Here is a 19988-nt window from a genome sequence, read left to right on the forward strand (position 1 = left end):
AGCCCTGTCGAAAGCTAGCGGATAAACGACATTTTGCCGCAGCCAATGGAAGTTGGCGCTTGTCACAATAACGACTAACGGCGCTTGTCTCTATAATCAACGACTTTGGCTAGTTTCATTTGATGATGATGACAATAAAAGGTCTCTTTGAATCGGGGTGACGGCATGCGCCATCTAGCCTAACCCGTGGCCTCCGTGATCTGCTGCCGGCGGCGTAGCCGATTGCGGAGGCCACGGTATGGTGGCTAGAAGGGGCCACCGTAGCCACCATCTAGCCACCATAGCCACGGTTAACCACGGCCTACGCGATCGGCTGCCGGTAGTCAGTTAACTCTATGGCCGGTGGCGCGCCGTTGCCCCGGCCGTCCGTCCCATTCGGTGCGTCTCCCAGCAAAAACACGAATTTATACACCACTTATCCAAACAGACAACCAAGTTATAATCATGCTAACAAGTATACAAGGTGGTTGTCATTGTCACCACCTTCTACACTTGTTAGCATGATTATGTTGGTTGCTATTTTTGGTTTTGTATCTGTAGTCGTGTATAAATTAGTCTCTTTTCTTTTGAAGAAACAGTTGGAAGTTGGCGTCTGTGTGTGTCGTATCTTCCCTCCTTCGTCCACGTCCACTTTGCGCCATGTTTTCTTTTTTCTTTAAGTAAAAACGAGGTCGCGCTAACTGAGCCTTTACAAGAGCGGGAGATTTTCACTGGCGGAGCTGCGCGACCCGAGGCCATGTCTTCTCCCCACTTGGTGCAACCTCGAATCCTTACTGTGACAACTGCGGATCGCCGGAAACCGTGGAACACGTACTCTGCAGGAGATCGAGCACCTACGCCTAGGACCAGTCAGCTTAAAGGTACTCGATCCTCAGTCCATGGCCTTCCCCTTCAGCTCAACGCAAATCAATAGTGGCGTTATTTGTATACCTGGATGAGATAGGCCTCACTGGAATGATTTAAAGTACTACTGTGATCGTAATGTTCATCGAACTGTTCATACAAACTGCATGATTTCTGTTATTTTTTTTTGCTGCTTTTCTCCTCTTTCTCCTGCCCTGTTATCTATAGGACGTTTTCTATCCTCCCCTATCCATTCCCCCGCCGAGTAGCATGTCGGTGTTGAGATTCTGGCAGACCTGTCGGCTTTCTTCTCTAATAAAGATCTCTCTGTCTCTGTCTCTCTCTCTCTCTCTCTCTCTCTCTCTCTCTCTCTCTCTCTCTCTCTCTCTCTCTCTCTCTCTCTCTCTCTCTCCAACCACACAAAGCACTGACGGGACCTTGGCCGTGTTAGAAGGTCATCTAGACGTTACGAAAAATTTGCTGAACGAGTTGTTGTCTCGATTTGTACATGGAGTAATAAAGCTTTTGCACTAAAATTCTTCGTGAGCAAAATACTGTTGAACGTGACTGGTTACATCTGAAGCAATAAGTAAACCTGTGATGAACGCATGGTTTGGGGACTTTTTGGAGTGTACAGTACTGCAAAGTTTTTAATGATTGCTATGCTGATTTCATAGACCCTAACACTGTGCGTAGGCTTTAGTTGGTATACTGAGCAGGCAAAACTGATACCGTGGCTAGTGATTTCTTGTTCCGCGTGTTCTGTGCAAAATGTTCAGCTAAGCGCGTATTCTGTATGGTTTGATTTTTTTTTCATGGCAGTAGAAGGAGTGTTTCCTGTTGGGCTGATTGTTTGAGTGCTTTTTGTGCAAAGGCACAATATTTGTGAGGCATTGTCACTTGGCCTCAGTCATGGCTTTTCAAGCAATCTGAAACGAATAAAGTAAAAGGGTAATTGACATGTCATACTCGGGTTTTTTGGCCTAGTGGTGGTATTTTCTTCTTCATTTGTACCGTTTCTCCGCGGCTAGACGATTGCTTTTGCAGGAGGCGAAACTATATGGAGCGGACCATCTATATGCCATCTACTCGATCTTTCAAGGCTTCAAATCTTGGTTATATAAAGGTGGAAATTTGTAATTTTATGCAATCTTACCTTTTTTCTGCAGGCCAATCACATTGCTAAGAATGCCTTAGTTATTGCGTAATTCAGGTCATTTTTACATTGCATATTACATTGTGCAATCTTCGAAATTCTACCTATCCACCCGCCGCTGTGGCTCAGTGGCCAAGGCGAGGTGTTGCGTTGCTGAGCACGAGGACGGGGGTTCGATTACCGGCAGCGGAGGCCGTTTGTCTGATGGAGACGAAAAGCAAGAACGCCCGTGTGTACAAGATTTCGGTGCACGGTAACGATCCCCAGGTAGTCAAAATTAATCCAGAGCACTCCACTAGGGCGCGCCTCATCGCCTGGGCTGCGTCGGCGCATTAAACCATACAATAGAAATTCTACGTATCCTCTCAAACCAGGTCACAGTCCAACATTTTAGACCTGGCCAATCCCATCCCGTCTGTAAGTGTGAAACTAATCAAAAGCATCACCATCGTCGTTCAATCCTCAGGCCTTTGAATTTAAAATTTGCACAGCAAACACTGCATAGAACACTTCAAATTGTATTGGGTTTGCAGGTTTATCAAAAAATATTGATAAATATTTTGAATTGGAGGGGAGGCAAATATAAAACTTGATTTTATTCAAGATTTGGTGTTTTATAGTACCTTCAGCGCTTGCCCAGCCGTAAACAATGCCCTGTTTGCGGAAGAATTAAGTCTCAGTTTTAATTTTCCCGACTGCATCGCTTGTTGTGCGACGTAATCAATGATATCTTAGAGGTAGGTACCTAAAGTGAAAGTTAGTATGTTGACTAAGGCTGCTGCTGCCCCCAAAATTCACCTTCTTGCTTTACTAAGGCTGCCTGCCTCCTTAGATGGCGCAGCGAGTCCCTTCAATGACTTCTCGCGCTCGGTTATAGTACTTGTACCTTCCGTATTTTCGTTACGGCTGGCAGTAATCATTTTGTGAAACATTGAGTATGACTTGATGAACAGGGCCACGGAAGTGGCAGTTTCGCTTAAGTCAGTTTGCCAGTGCCACCGGGTCAGACAAGCCCAACGTGCCCAATAGCTGGGATCGGCAGCGTCTGCTCGCGTACGAATGCCGTAAGCAGGGCTTCTGTGTTAACCCTCGCCTCCTGTATTTTACAATGCCCAACGCATCAGCCCTGAGCGGCCAACCAAGTCATTTCCTTCTACTCCTTTCCATATACTCCGATTGCTAGCCTTCCCAATATTTTAGTCTCGCGACCCGTTAATCTTGGGGCGACACGTGGTGGAAAGCGGCGACGTAGGCAAAACGTGCTCCGCTGCGGTCCTGAGTTTTCTAACGCTGGCGAGAGCGCCGTTACTTCGGCAATCTAAAACATCGGTTGCCTTGGCAGCCAGGCCAAAGCCGCTCTCGAATTTTGTTACAGTAGGGCGATAATGTGGGCACTGCAGGCGTATCATTCAATCACATTGGAAAGCGGGCGGTGCTTTTCTCATTGTAAAATACAAGAGGCGATGGTATTTACGGATTCGTTCGTAACTTCTATTGTTTACCCCACCATTCTTACAGCTACAAATATATTATGCACTAAATTTCAGGGGCAAATAGCGTTCTTTAATCTTGTGATCCCTATTTAATTTGCATTTGATTTTGTCGGACTCATCCAACCGCAAAAAGCGGCCCGTAATGCGCCACAAGTTCATAACGAAAAAGCTAGTTGGTGAGATGCACTCCTATTCCCAATTTTCCCGGTTATATAGCTTATTTCTGTGATTCGCAAGTAGGAGCTTACGCAGGCATTTGAGGGGTCCTCGAAGCCCTTCCCGAAGCTCTTCCACCCCCCGATCATTTCTCTCTTTCACTAAACCTTGCTGGAAATGCAAACTGATGGCTTGGCTACCTGAATTCTATGTTTCATTTCTCTGCGTAGCCAATGTTTTAACGTTGGCTACTTGCACGACACGCCAGCAGTGCGGAAAAGCCATACACACAAAAGGCTGCACATACGGGTTTGGGCGACCTTTAGCTGCAAGAGCAAATTGGTTGACAATATGAAACACGCAAGGATGAAAGTCACACTTTTTTCTGTGTTTACTATTACAAGCTGGTTTTCCTGACATAGATCTATCAATAGAGAACCGTTGTGTACTCTGTATCAACCTTTCTTTCTTTTGAGATTTTGATGGAAAAGGGGAAAAGGACCCGTCCAAATCTACTATGTGGGCATTCATATCTCCAACTAAGATTATTTCATACCAATCTTTTCAACTCGTTTATATCTCTGCTCAAACAGTTTACCATTTCCACATTTTCCACCCTAGCTCTGCTTCCAGTCCACGGATACATAATTCCTAACCATGTATGTTTTCCCGCTATGGTGCCTCCAACCCATAGATGCTTTTTACACCTTTCTTGCACTCTCTGCCAGTCGCTGCGTTGTTTAATAAGCATGCCAACACCTCTCCTTCTCTTCATTCGTGTGGTCCTGCTGCAACCTTCCTAGACATAATTGTCTATGACAGGTGGGGCTTCTAGGTCTCGGACGTGAGTCTTGGCTAAACCATACACGTTTTATTTCTTCCCGTTCAAGTTGATTTTTAATTTATTTCACTTATCAGGCTTTCTGAGTTCCTGCCTTCCTGCATTTTTAAGTAGCTGATTAAATATCTATTGCATTTGTTTTTTTCCTTTCGCTTTCCGCTTACGCGTACAAAATTGTTCGCTCTATTGTTTCCACTTAAAAATCGCCTTTGTCTGCGCTGTCAGCTCTGTCTATATGTTCTCCGGTTAGCTCTAGCCCTGTCTGTCTCCCAGCGTTGAGTGTGCATACATCCCTCGCTTCCCATTTGTCTCCTAGTTTGCCTTCCTTAGCTCCGCGAGGCCCCCTAAAAAAGCTACCGCTCTCCCACCAAAGCGCCACCCTACCCGGGGCTGAAGTTAATCCCGTCCCACCGAAAAGCTTACCTATGTCCAGTGCTATGTCCTGTTTACGTCTATCACTTCAAACCCAATTAGTTCCCTGCCACGCCTCTTGATCTCGATTATGCGAACTTCGTAAATGCCTTCGTAAATGCACAAGACTTGCCGCTTTCACGCCTTGGACGTGCTATATTGTGAAAGAAAGTGCCTCACCGCGAGGCCTGCGTCTGTAATCGACCGAGACAATAGTTGCACGCACGAACGCCTGCTGGTACTTCTTTTATCAAGTGTCAATGCCTCGCAGCGCGAGCTCTTCACCCAATGAATGCCGGCGGCTCTTCAAGCACTCTTGGTAGCGCACTATCTATCCGTGGGCTGCCACACACACAGAAGCTTTTTTTCCGGCCCTTGAAGCTATGCATTTTGCTTGACGAGATAGATTGTGAGGACCCTTTCGATATAAAAAGGAGGTCGAGTAGGCGCCAAAACCGGCGGCTAATAAAAGGGCCGGATGGTCAATGTACTTTTATTTCTCAGTGAACTTTAGGTTTTCGTTCAGAAAGTGGGCGGAAACGAGAGGGAGGGGGTATAGGGAAGAGAGCAACAGCATGGGGCGCACGTCCACATAGTAAAAAAAAATAAAGTACAGCTGAGCTTTTTTGAGATCTATTAAACCGTGACTGAGCCCTCTGCTCTGTACCGAAGCAAAGTCGTGATGCAGCTAACGCTGTGAAGGGCGGCGCTTTTGTCGGCATGAGCATATGTTGCTGTGCGTCGCGATCGGTTAAAACACAAAAGAGGCGCGCTTTATTCTGAGGTCTGTCACTGTCGACATCGGGACGGGAGGACCCTGTGGCCGCAGTTCATCGCTCAAGTCGTCATCAACAGCAACTGCCGAAAACGGGGTGGGAAATTGCGCAGATTGTGGCGAGGCATTTTTTGGAAAAAAAAAGAACACCTCTGTAAGGCTGGAGGGCTGAACAATTCAAGAGAAGTCATGGATGAGGACGTGGCATCGCAAGAGGAGACATCGCTGACCTGTCCAGGTACGTGGTTATGTACTAGCGTGATTTTGGGCATGGTATCCCGACATTCACTTGCCTACAGCTGGCGCTTTCTTGCTCGAAAAGTCAAAGCTTGCAATGCTTAATATGGTTAGGGCTACATTGGAAGTTTCAGAAGAGCTGAAACCTGGGTTTGCTTGTCGTCATTGGTCGCTAAAAAAACACAGCATCGGTGCTATATAGGTATATCAATGCTCTCACATTTAGCCGTTGTTAGAATGACCATGAAAACAATGTGCAAGTTCAGTTACCTGAGAAAACTACTTTCCCAATACCAATGATAAGAACTTTGACGCGAACGTCTAACAAATACGCTATAGGTTGTATTCACTGGCGAGGCACGTATGCAGGCAACCGTGTGAGTGTGTCTATGAGTCACTGGTCATGTGAGTCAGTGGTTACATCGGGCTCGTCGGGATGGCGGTACTTGTCCGTTCTAAGCACATTATGTGCTTTGGATGTTCCAAATTCTACCCCACCGAATGCGAAGTAATGCCTCGACTGCAATGTGAGTGCGAATAATATCTCTGTTGACCTCACCTAGTGTCAGTAGCTAAAGTTACAGAGTATCGGCACTCTTTTCTCCTATTGTCCCGTGCCGCTGCCGTGATCATTGGTCAGTTCGCATCACGTGACATTTGTTTACACTGTGTAGGTTCATGGGCACCGCCATTTTGTTGTTTATGCGTCTTCTGTCGGTCAACTGTGGTAGCCTCAGCTTGTCCTCCCTGCGCAGCGGCTGCGCGCGACTGTCGTCGTCCCGAGCGCAAATCAAAGATAACGCTTGTAGGTGCATTTTAGCATCAAAGTGTGTCCGAGGATGCCGTGCTTATGCGTCTTCGGCAGTGTTGTTTACAAATGACCTCGTCAAATTTAGCGGTGAGGCCGCAAAAGAGGCAATCTGGCAACACTGATAAACACCACAATGGCCGCCGTTGCTCACTTGCGTGCCTCAGTCACGGGACTCTGTATCTTATCTAGTGACACTAACCCCACCGTTGAAAATCGAGTTGAACCGGAGTAGAGGACGCACGCTGGTGTTTTTTTTTTCGTCGGCGTGCGGGCGCAGTTGCCAAGCCGCGCCATGTCCGCGGCCGTTTCCGGGGTTGCCAAGCGAAGAAACTGACAGCTGAATTTTTCAGTGAATACCAACCTATACTTAGAAAAACACACGAAGCAGGGCGACTCACCAGTCAATTGTAGCCAAGCGCTAATGACGTCACAGGGACTTGGTTGCCACGCTTGGCGACTACCAATTAAATCCACCGCCAAGAAACATACGGTGCGATTGGAGTGGTGCCACTAGTTTCGTTTGATCGTGTCACTTGAACGCTGACGTACAGTTAAGTCACTGATATCTACGTTTTCAGTATCCCAAACCTCATTTCGTCACTGGTGTCGTCGTGGGGCGCAAAATTTGATTTTTTTTCATTTGTTTAGTCTTTTTTTAGTTAAAAGACATCTTTCGGTACTGGCATGCAGTCGATGTAGGTAACCTGACGTTAGTTTTTTTAAAAAGAAAACTCACTTTAAAGAAAAGCTTCATTTGCTTAAAAGAAAACAAAGTTGAATTTGGGCTTCATCGTCCCTTTCAGAAATCAATTTGGAACTGCGACTTTCGGCTATCCCTTTTGAAAAGGGTGACTTTTCGATGCATTCGCATGTGTGATCGGTGCAGGTGGCCGCAGACGACGGTAAAAACTACAGGGAGGAATGAACGTTTATTCCGAGCGAAACGGAAATGGTAGACCCGTTGGATCGCATGGGCAACGTCCTCAGTCAAGGATGTCCGTGCACACGCAGCCAGACGACAAAAATATTATTTCAAACCTTTTTCTGTCTACCTACAAACGTTTTCTAACGTGCATATTTTACAGATAATTTTAAAGCTTTCCGGGCTTCCTCACTTTTTTTTGTAGAAGCGCGCGAACGAAGAACGTGATCCGAATGTTCAGAAATGTTTGTAATAGCTGTCAAGTTCTGCCCTACCGAATAGCCGTTTAAAGCCACCCGAAGTAATTGCCATGCCACAGGCGCGTTCAAACACCACATACAATAATTGCTCATTATCGCCCGCTGCTCGCCGTACAACCCGGATCCGTCGTTTACGGAGATATTTGGAATTCCGGAAGGTGTTTTGGTGACCGCTTCATACGTGAGAGGAATACAGGCTGCCGTCTGTTTTTGTTACAATATGTATGTGGTCGCAGTGAATGGAGTAAATATTAGACGTCATCGCGGAATGTTTCAGGTTTGTGCTTGCTCAGCAGCGCGGAGTAAAGTGAATCGAGCGCATCTATTGGTTAACGGAAATGTAAACGAGTAGAACCACTACAGGAAGTTAAGGGAACGAACTAATGAAACTGCTGATCGATTTTCGTTGCGTTAATATCAAACGCCATCGCAGGCGAGAGACCAAGCACCAAGTCAATACAGATCGGACGTTTTGCGAAGAGCTGCAAGCTGTCGTCAATAAAGGTGCTGTATCGTTCTACAGCAGGAAGCTGTTCTTGAACTTTCAACTCTTTAGGTATGGAGGAGGCTAGAAGTTTCCCGGACCTGGTAGCCTTAACGCAACCATCTGACTACAGCGTAACAATCCTTGGCGCATGATTTGCAGTGTAGGTAGCTTCTTGTGGTGTCGTATCGGTAACAGCTGTAATCATCCTGCCGCCTTTTAACCACAAGTATACTACGAGTAAACGCTACCCTGCCGCTTTCCTCTGCTTAAGAATCCCTCACCGAAATTCCAAGTGAACTTTAACGGCGGCAGCTGTAACTCTGGGTCCAGGATAGCTGCATTCGTTACGAATGCCGCAATTGATATTGAGTAATGCTATGATGTGCGGTCTCGTGTAGATGCATGGAGGGTGTATTTAACAAAAGAACTGAGTTCACTCGTTGGAGCCTGGTCAGAAGGTTCTTGGTTGGGGCTAGATATCCAGAGCTAAGGAACGGGTGGGTGAATTGGTGAGTCGTCCACGGCCTTCTAACGGCTGTTGTCACCGTCACAATTCAATTATTTTGTTTCGACCTTATTTAGCTTTAACGTTACACATTAAACTTTCAGCCTAACGCCGTGCCAAGCAACTGAAAGCTCATTGTACGTCGAGTGACGGTAGGGTGGGGGGGCAGCATACCCAAGGAAGACACCAAGCCGCCTCCTCTTCACAGCCACGAATACCCTCGTTCCCAGCCGCATATGGGGATGTCAGGCCGGTACAGTCATCGGGAAGGTTTGATTCGACGGTTCTGGCTACACGCAGCAAATGCGACTTCTGACGAAAGATTTGTACCACAGGGATCTGGGGATGCCGCGTTTTCCTTTCATCGCTCCAAGTGAGCAACCTCTGGCCCAGCAATACGCGGCAATACTGCCAGGCCCAGCCCCGAAACACTTCTTCGGGATTCCGGGGCTCAATAGACCCTTTGGAGAATGGCCCGAGCGCTTTAGCGGAGGAGCGGCGAGCCACTCTGGCAACACTGTGCATGCGCTGCACGGGCCATCATGCAGGAAGCGAGAAAGCTGCGAACGCAGAGTAGCTACCGTCCGCTGGGGTGTCATCCAAGGCAGCCGCTTCTCGTGAAGTAGGTTCTACCATAACTGGATGGGAGAACAACCTCACCGCTCTTCCATCGCTAGAAGAGCAGCTCTATATTTTGGCCTTTTCTTCGACGGTATCGTGAACAAGGAGATACTACAAGAAATCCTACAATTTTAGCGTCGAATAATCTTGCGTTGCACCGTCGTTTGTGATGACGAACAGCATGACGTGATTGTAGGATAAGCCTTACCGCTGTGTACTCGTTTAGTCGTTGAGTTCTAAACGTATTTATTCGATGCTCCATTGCCCTGTGGTAGTTGTGGCTGGCCGTTATGAACGGACTGTAAGAGTCCGTTCTTTGTTGAGCGTTCACTTTCCTAGTGATCAAGCTTTTTAAACCACTCGCGGAAAGGACTAACACATACATAAAAACACGGCTCTTGTGTCCACCAAATGTTGCGAACAAGCTTTCGTTGCCTTGCAGGCAATAAAACGTTGTTGCTCATCTCCATTGATTGCTGCGATCCACCTTTTTCGTCTGTATGTCAGTTGGAAACTTGTGATAGGACACCTGCAAAGAAGTTGATATGCAAGTTACTATAAAAATTTGGTGCATATTTCATCTGTATTTTATAAGCAATACAATTCGTGCATTGTGCAACAAACGTTGTGTCAGGAATTCTTACATAAATCAAAATTTACAAAAAAAGCAGCATTCTAATTCAGTTCGAGAACGGCGTGGTTACTGCACGGTATGTGCCGTTAAGACCACGAGAGAACGGAATGCGCATAATCTAAAAACAAACAACAACGTCCTAGTTCATGTTACCGATCTACTGCGGTCGAAATGTCAAAACAAGAACGAAACACACCTACACGCTCGAATTTTTGGCTGCAGTGACACAAGTCTTTTGCCTGAACGTCCGCTTTAAACGTGCGGTAGCCTCGACTCTCACGTGAAACTGTGTCACAAAACGGCTCTTTTCAAAAAAAAAAAAAAGAAAAGAAAAAGAAAGAGGCAAGCGCGTTTGCGGTAAAGCAGCTGTCAAAACGTCCGTCTGCATGAGCAGAGCGAAGCAGGCATGCAGGCTGCAATCTGCCTGCACCAAAACAACTCTGCTGCCTAAACGTTGGGTGCCATTAAAGGCGGCAGTCGTGACCGGCCTTGAAACGCAGCTCTCAAGATGGTGTGTAGAAAGGGCGCATTACTCTAGAGATTGCTAAAATGAAACGGCAGACGCTGAAGGCGCGCATTGTAGGTTCCTTTTTCGAGACATCTTTCATGTATCCGTACCGCTAGAAACATGTACGGTGCACTGCATGGACATCGGGCTTTATAATGCTAAATGGCATTAGCAGCGTATACAAAACAACCAAAAAATTCTGCAGAAATTCACAGAAATAACTACTAATGCGTAGCATGCATTTTTTTGGCGCCTGTCTTGAGTGTGAATTTTTTCCAGCCAAATTTTTTGTTTTTTTTTTCTATATCCTGCCCTACCAATTATATCAATTGCGCTATCATAACGATTTCAGGTGGAACTTAGCGAAATCTGCATTATTGTGGAAATTGTATGCATTATACGTTCAGCCATTTTGCGGAATTTTAAGTGTGAATACACTTTATAAGCGACCCCAAACCATCCACCGCCGGCGGCGGCGTCCGCAGTGCTCCTCTATATTTAAAGAAGAAACAGCATCCGGCGCCAGGTTTCGATCCGAGGACTTTGCGGGCCGCAGCCCGACGCTCTACCGAATAAGCCACGGACGCGACGCTGATATTGTCAGTAACGCGCCTTATATCTTTAACGCATTCAAACTACGTCGTCAGCGGCGTGCGTTGGCGACTCAGCGGCGTTATAGCGGCTTGATAACTGCGTGGTGTACACGTGATACTACAAACCCGATGGAAGAGATGGAAGAGAAGGCGGCGAGGTGGTGGGCTGCGGGGGCCGAGCGCAAGCGCCGCAAGCGGGCCGACAACCGTGCATTCGCACTTTCACATTCTCCCCCTCGGGGAAATGCGGGGGAATTTTTTAAATATTCTTCTGATATTTTAGTTTTTCATAATTTCGTTCGATCAATTATCTCAATTTACGTTATGCATAGGGATTACATTTTGGAACTTTCGCGAAATCTGCCTTACTATTGTGGAAATGCAGGGCGTTACACGTTTCACCATTTTCCGGAATTATTTTATATTTTTCCTATTTTTCAAAATTTTGTTCAATCAGTCCTCTCCAGTTAGGATATCATTGCGATTACAGGTGAAACTTGCGCGATATCTACACTTTTGTGGAAATGCAGGGCGTTACTCGCTTCTGGCTGTGGGAGTACTCGGCAAAGAATGCTACGCATTAAAATCTCATTATGAAGCCGCAGAATGGTGAATCGACGGGTCAAAACGCGTAACCGCAACGGCGTTCCTGCACGACGCTTCCTTTCCCATGACGTCGGCGCGTTAACCACCAGTGTTGCCACCGCTGAGGGCTCAGTGTTGGCCGACTTACTGCAAAAAGTCCATTAGACTAATCCTACGAGCACACCGCATTGGGAGAGAGAGAGAGAGAGAGAGAGAGAGAGAGAGAGAGAGAGAGAGAGAGAGAGAGAGAGAGAGAGAGAGAGAGAAGCAAACGGAAAGGTCGAGAGGTTATCCAGGCTTAAGTCCGGATTGCTACTCGACAGTGGGGAAGGGGTCTGCAGGGGAATAATTGCTACGGCCCCAACAGCCGTGACGCGTGGTGTGAGAGACATGTCCGTGATGAAGACTGCTTGCGGTGCTGTAAAATAAGTGATAGAAACGCGGGGGCCGCTGTATTTGTGTTCAGAGACATTCATTTAAGAATATCGAGTTGGTATCCGCTTTTAATAAAACGACCTTTTTATAAAGTGGTATCGATCCTATGTGCATGCAGGCATAGAGTTTCATACTAATATATACTAGAGGGAAATCTGGCGCCACTGTCTAGGGGAGCCGCGCTTCAGCGAGCGTGCCGTCATGTACCGGGCAGGCACGTTCCACTTGTCCTTGGCATGGCTCACGAATAGGCTGAAAAGTTGGCTTCGGCTGCAAAAATGCAACGATATTACTGCAGAAAATTAATCAAATTTGTTCTGTTATTATAAAATTAAAGCTGCAGAAAGATTTATTTGTCAGGGATTATTTATAAGCTTCATGGAAGATGAACAAAAAACAATGTTACCTCTTTTGGCGTCATGTTACCTCTTTTGGCGTCATGACGAAAAAGAAGCCATGTGGCTAAATAAGCCAAGGAGGCGAGGAACGTCGCTAGCTGCAATAGCGCCGCCCACGGCGGCCCGCGAATTCAGCGCCAGATTTCCCTCTAGCATAGGCGTGCGCAGAGTTCTCGATTAGGGGGGGCAAAGTCTTACCGCTGCGCCCCCCCCCCCCCCCCCCCCCCCCCCCCTACCCTTTTACAGCAACTCCCGACCTCTCCCCACTGAAGGCCTAGCGGTCCGAACGCAGTGCAAAGATGGATGGTGCCCCGACGTGTATACGAAAGTGAAATGTGCCGTGTATGTGATAGTGCGCGTGCGACACTCAGCCATATACTCTGGAACTGCAGGACACAGCCTGCCGAGGCAGCGCAAGGAACTCTGCCCTCTCATATCACAGAAGCTATGAACGCTAAAGACTACAGTGCCCAAATCCAGGCCGTCCAGCAGGCGAAGGCTGCCCTGGCACGCCAGCGGCCCGAAAACGCACGCAACCCCACCTGGGAAGCGTGAATAGGCCCGGGCACCAGGCAGGTCTCCGCGACGTAGCGGCCACGTCCTAGCTGCCGGTGATTCTAATAGAGTTGTTCATCCTCCGATGAAATTGCAGCACATACAAAATATTTCTGAGCAGAAATTTTTACTTTAATGTGTTACATTGGCAAAATATGGGCCAATTTGGCGCCCCCCTTCAGATGATTAGGGGGGGCGGCCGCCCCCCCTGCCCCCCCTGTGCGCACGCCTATGCCCTCTAGTATCTATTAGTATGAAACTCTATGCATGCAGGTTGTTGTAAACCGGTTGCGTACCAAAGGGAGTAGGAATGTACCCTAGCAAAAATTCTGATAGAAACTTGTATTAGTCTTATACATTTTTGTATTAGGTGTATAAGACATGTATTAGTCTTATACAAACTTGTATCAGTTTTATAAGTTTCATATACAAGTTGTATTAGACTAATACAAATACACCTAGTTTGTATTAGTTTACAAATACTAATAGATCTGATAGACCTGAGTCTAATACGAACTAATAGAGACGTATTGGTTATAATAAAAACTAATACAAATGGACCCGCAAAGTGCGATTTCCTGAATTTTTATTTTTTCTGGAAAATCACAAGCCAAAAAAGGTTGAAATGATCGTCCTTGAGCAATAATGTTTATTTGGTATATTATTATGAAACGTTTTGTTCACTAACAAATCTCCGTAAATCTCCAACCAAATTCTTATGCAAAATAGGTCAACTTTTTTTTTTCATTTTCGCTCCTAAAAAATGCGCTGGGAGTGCTGCGCCAGCGATAAGCCACCTTACCTGACCTAGCGTAACTAAATAAGCTACGCCTTTATTTAGTGACGCTAACCTGACCTAAAGGCCCTTGATCGGCGTTTAAAGCAGATGATGGGACTTTAACCTGACCGTACCTGCGAGGCTGCAAGAAGAGCAGCAAGAAATCTAACTAAGCCGAAAAAACTGCAACGAAGTCAAGCCAAGCCATGCCAATGGTCTTCGTTGGATAGCCAAGATGGCGACGGTATCAAAGTGCGGCTGGCGTGTGTGTACGTTCGGGAAGAAGACGGTTAGAAGGAAGCGGCTTCTAGCGTTATTTCACATCAGACGCGTGTGCATCGCGTCATCTAGAAGTGTTGGAGATGTGTCTAACGCCCGTTTAACTTTGGCAAGTATGAACCAGGCCGCAGCGCGATCCATCATGGACCCGTCACCTCGCGGCTCCGGACATCTTTGCTCTGTCTGCTATGCTGACATCGAACGCCTGACATCGAAGAAAGCGTGTGCATCACGTCATCCAGAAGTGTTGGCGATGTGTCTACCGCCCGCCGAACATTGACAAATGTGATCCGGGCCGCCGCCCGACCCATCTTTGACCCGTCACCTCGCCGCTTCGGACTCCTTTGTTTCTCAACGCAATGCCTCACGAAGAAGAGACTCCATTCGAATCGCGTTTTGCGGAAGGGTGAATGCCGTTTTGAAGTTGCATCGAAATGGGAATGGTGTTCAATCGGCCATTAATGCGCTCGATATGTACCTACGGCTGGACCGTACAGGTTTGACGAGCTTTTCTGATTGCATGCTGCAGCTATTTTGTGGATTCGCATTGCAATTTATCCATTCGTTCTTAATCAGGTTACGAACTGATGTAACATTAAATTATTCAGCCAAATTTCTGTCAGCCAGAGGAATTTGCCTGTGTACCCTGATAATAAAATGTGTTGCCATGTTTCATTGCTTTGTTCGAACTTGCACTGGTTCTGATAGAACTAGTACACTCTGATAGACCTACCAGACTAATACACACTGATAGACCTACCAGACTAATACACACTGATAGACCTAATAGACTAATACAGACTAATAGACCTAATAGACTAATACAGACTGATAGGACTAATAGGCTGATACAAACTGATAGACCTAATAGACTAATACAGACTGATAGGTCTATTAGTGGCAATAAGCATATACGTGTATTAGAATTTGTATCAGAATTTTTGCTAGGGTATGCTTACTAATCGCTATTGGCAAAGTCTGGCAAAGCAGCCAGCTAACAAAAAATACAAATCAATGAATGAATTAAATTAAAACAATTTCTTTTGAGAAATCAATATCAAAAGGGAAGTTTATAACTGAGACGGCGCGCAAATTATCAGCACGCATTTTTAACCTCCTCTGAAATATTTTCTTGTTTGTGCGCTGAATCACACAGGTATCGATTTTCTCACTTGCCACACAATGAGAACCTCTTCGCGACCGTTGGTACAGAGAATGTACTGACGACACTAAAGATCCTGTATGAGGTTAGAAGAACACAAGGGGCGGCAGGCAATTAGACGCAGCGTGGCTCGTTGGTCTAGGGGTATGATTCTCGCTTCGGGTGCGAGAGGTCCCGGGTTCAAATCCCGGACGAGCCCTGTTTTATTTTTTTGGTGGCCTGTTCATTAGACTAAGGTGATTACACCTTTACACAGGTGATTTAAACGGGACCTTGCAATAACACGTGTCTCTGAATTCCTGAACTCCAATATTCGTCACACGACAGCAGGATTTCCCACCCCTCGTCTGGTATCGTGCTGATGTTTTAACGGGAGCGTCATGCTGCTGTTTTAATATTACCCAGTGAAACCTCGCAATCGTAAGGCGTTGCGCCAACAGATGGCGTGTGAGCGGGAGCGGTAAGTTTTCACCACTCGTGGGCCCTGCTGGGGTTACGATGACGTAAGAACTATGGTGTAATACGCCGTAGCGCGTACTCGCTGTTGGCACAGGTCTGAAGGATGCGCGGCCGTATGTCTGTGTCGGGTGCTCTGCAGGGTCTTCCTCGCCGAGTACGATGACGCTATATCGCGTTGCACACTTAAAGGCGACGGTTAAGCGTCGTACAGTTTTTAAGGGCAAACCTTAACATGGCTAGGATTTCATGCATTTTTCCTCTGCGTGGGCAATGACAAGTTTACCGTGAGTGCTTAGCAGCGAGCGGCAGTAACTCTTTCTTTATCGAGACTTTTTCGACAAAAAATTGCATGACAATTTACCGCTAAGACGAGTCTGTCCTTACTTCGAGTTTCAGTTACTCCTCACAGTTAGTTGCTTGGCAGTAAAATTGTAAACAACACAAACTACCCGTTTGCTGTCAATACGTGGGTGTATACGGGAGGAGCATGGTTACACAAACTGGCTGCAACCCCTTTTTGCATCCAAACTATCCCACTACTAATGACGTGATAATAACCGGCTACGACTAAGATGTTATTACGGCGAGTTTCATTATCTGTTCATTATTTGGTAGTTCGCAGCGGAGTTGCAAAGGTTGTGGAATTCTCGTCTGTTGCCAATACATGGGTTTGTACGAGGAAAAACGCACAGTCCCCATGCTTGTCTGCTAGGAGAAATCTCTCGTGTTTCTAAGTTTCATTGGGTAATCACAAAGCCGCAGCCACTACCATTACAGAATGACGGCAATAATTAATGCATGCATGTTCTTTAACCATGTGTGCGACGTGTATTTTATACAGCTTCTTGCCCATCCACCCCACTGGGTGGAAGGGCTCCTATTTTTTGCTTTTTTGTGCTCTTATTTCCGTTTTCCTCAATAAATCGAACGTATTTCTTCGGGGCACTCTTTGCACACTGGCAAAAAGCAGGTAGGGTTCATCATTTTGGAGCAGGGTTTGTAGTTGGGCAAGTTGGTACATAACTTTAACAAAACAGCGCGAAGCACGGGACAAAGGAAAGATGAAGACAAAACAAGCGCTGACTATCAACTGTTTATAGTCTACAACTGTTTATAGTCTATCAACTATTTATAGTCTACAACTGTTTATAGTCTATCAACTGTTTATACAGTTGATAGTCAGCGCTTGTTTTGTCTTCATCTTCCCTTTGTCCCGTGCTTCGCGCTGTTTTGTTAAAGTCATCATTTTGGCTTAGGTATACGTTCTGGTTGTCGCTAGATCATATGTTCAGGGAATCTCCCCCCATAACTACCAAATTGGTTGCGACCCAATGCTCACTTCTGCTCTTGGCATTCTGAACAAAATACTTTAAAAATAGTTAATTTGGGGTGTGGCTGAGCTTTATCTCTCTGTAGGTCTTGACTTAGCGGACAGCACGTCACTTCTGAATTCACATATGATGTTTCTTTGTATGGAGGTAGCATTATTTGCCCTCTGTCGTCAGAGCAAAGTGGGGGAGCAAACTAGGGAACGGGAGCGAAAGATTAGCTTCCGTTATAACCAGTTTCTTCTCATCCGTGAAAATACAAAACAGCGAGTCTTTGGCAATCAAAGGATTGAAATCAGCCATTTCAATTGTTGTATCAATAAAATGTCGTGACTACGCCAATTGCGCAATTTTGTGCCGACAAAAAGTATTGCAATGTTGGCACTGCGATAGTCGGCAAAGAAAACTTCGCCTTCAAATCGATAGACTAATACAAACTGAGCTCCCGTTACACGCACTGTTTCAAGTTCTGGCTTTAAACTCAACAAACTGAATCCTTCATCGTTTGAGTGTGATGTAATCGCTACAAAAGAGACAAAGCTAAGCCGTTCACATGAAGCTAAAATTTCCACTTTTAATTTGACTACTGTAAATTCTATTAACTGAATTATGCTACCAGCAACGATATATTCGGACATGGCATTGAGTAATGGTAACACCCCGTTAGCGTAAAGTTTTAACCTATAAAAAAGTAACAGGAAAAAATTAAGGGACGCTTGCACTCACGCGCAAGAACTGAATGGCGAAGCTGTTATGGATGAGTATTGCCGGACTCATAGTTAAGTTTCGGTATCATTGTTTATTTGCATAGTTGAGGTGCTAGTAATCGTCGTAATGAGCATTGAAGAGGTCGTCTTCTTCTTGTGGTGGATGCAGAGTCATTCTCAGCATTGTAGACTTCCGCCAGCTCAATTAAATGGTGAAGCTTGCACTACGTTGCGCAAGGCTTGAACTATAGCGAAGCTTCAGGATTTAGAAGAACTTGTTGGTGGGCGAATTGGTGCATCTTCAACGTGTAGTAAAAAACTGCGCAATTTGAGACGCCCACAAAAATTACTCCCACCTCCCCTCGCGGGAACCCCTGTGTAGATGCAACGCATAAGGGGTTCCGTTGTTGTTTCCGTTAGGTTGATTCTCCCATCGCGTGAAACGTGCCGTGAACTCCCTGCCGCGGCTATGACGCAACGTGGCGCGGCTATGACGCAACACAATCCAACACAATCCACTTTAATCCAATCCAATCCAAGCCAAGCCAAGCCAAGCCAAGCCAAACCAAACCAAACCAAGCCAAGCCAAGCCAAGCCAAGCCAAGCCAAGCCAAGCCAATCGAATCCAATCCAATGCCCCTCGCGAGAGAGTGTTCGCTATCAGAGAGGAGAGGGGGTGAGCGGCGGAGAGCGCAGCTCGCGCGGCGAGGAGAATGGGGGAGGGGTGTGGACGGACAACGACGCCGTATGGAGGGACAAGGCGAGTGAATGAGATGCAGTCGCATCTAAAAGGGAAGGAACACAGACAGGCGCAGACTTGCAACTAACATTTATTACACCAAAGTCACATATAAGTACACCCGGAACCACCGCTACTGCGCATGCGCGAAAGAAAACGATGGCACTTCGCATAACAATAAAAACCAACGAAAACAAACACCCTAACTCCGGTATTCAATAAACTTCATCCCACTGTTGCGCAATAAGATCGACGTTTCACTGACGCACTCATGACCCAGCTGTTTTATGTAATATGCCTCGCTATTCTTTCGCCCGGCTGTCACGACACGGACACAAGACCTTGACCTCCTTCAAGAGTGGCTTACACGCCTTACACGTGCATGCCGAACAGTGGGTGGAGAGATGCCCGCTTGCGCTGTTCTGTACCGATAATTCATGCTCTCATAATCTCACGTTAACGCATCTTCCCGTTGGATTTCATTCTCCGTGAGCGCTGAAGGACAGATCACCACTCATTGGTACAAACTTGAAATTATATTTATTTACATGTTCCGTCGTTGGTTTGCCCTGTGCTAGTAGTTGTCATCGTCATATGCATCGATACCCTCGATGGTGTTCCTCATGCCAAACATTAAATACGCGGTAGCGCCGACGACAGCGCTGGGCTTATTATTATTATTTTTTTTGCTAAAGCCACTGCGGCAGCTGGGAACGCTCGGAGGCCGCCTCGAGGCACGTGCTCACGAGCGCTCCGCATTTCCTCTGTATTTTTTCCTGTAACGGCGAACTTACGGCCTCTACAACAGCTAGGCCGCTAAAAGTAACACGTACAAAGCGTCGCTTATCAAATCGGATACGGAAATTCATTAAACTAACCAAAGCTTCAGTGTGCACCGGTTACTTCCTGTGCCAGCTTTTATGATGCGCAGAGCATGTTAAATCAGCCATCGTAACCAGCCGAATGTACGGGTTTCCCACTTTTCGGCTCGACTTCGCAACGCGGCACACGTTCGCCCATCGGTAAGACCGGTATCCGTGACAGAGGCCCGAGGCAAATTGCTCGCTCGATTTCCGAGTATGGAACCCGGAAAGCAGAGCACGCACGCCTTCGCCGGGAGCGAAAATCGTTGAAGCATTCAGGAAGGAAAGCAAAAAAATAAAGAAAGCCGCGCCTTCATTGGACGTATAGTGTCGAAACGCGCGCTGTTCGCAGCGTCCTCGGCGTAGTCGATGGTGTATTGACAGCTTCATACGCGGAGTGGAGAGGGCGTACGGGTAGGGTACAACTCCCTTGCCCCACGTTGGGCG

The 19988-nt window shown here is 46.5% G+C and overlaps 1 protein-coding gene and 1 non-coding gene across 2 annotated transcripts in view; both read left to right on the top strand.

Annotated features, from left to right (window-relative positions):
* Window positions 1-5586: 5586 nt before the first annotated feature.
* LOC144142332 (solute carrier family 26 member 10-like) overlaps window positions 5587-19988 on the top strand; it is a 60195-nt gene continuing 45793 nt past the window's right edge. The window contains exon 1 of the mRNA XM_077673754.1: window positions 5587-5913. Within this exon, the coding sequence (XP_077529880.1) occupies window positions 5865-5913 (49 nt within the window). The 5' untranslated portion in view covers window positions 5587-5864. The remainder of the gene's footprint in view (window positions 5914-19988) is intronic.
* Trnap-cgg (transfer RNA proline (anticodon CGG)) lies at window positions 15573-15644 on the top strand. The gene has a single exon. It is a non-coding gene; the product is annotated as a tRNA-Pro (tRNA).

Source organism: Haemaphysalis longicornis, unplaced genomic scaffold (genome assembly GCF_048455015.1).
Source record: "Haemaphysalis longicornis isolate Haplotype H1 unplaced genomic scaffold, Haemaphysalis longicornis Haplotype H1 scaffold_6, whole genome shotgun sequence".
Taxonomy (NCBI): domain Eukaryota; kingdom Metazoa; phylum Arthropoda; class Arachnida; order Ixodida; family Ixodidae; genus Haemaphysalis; species Haemaphysalis longicornis.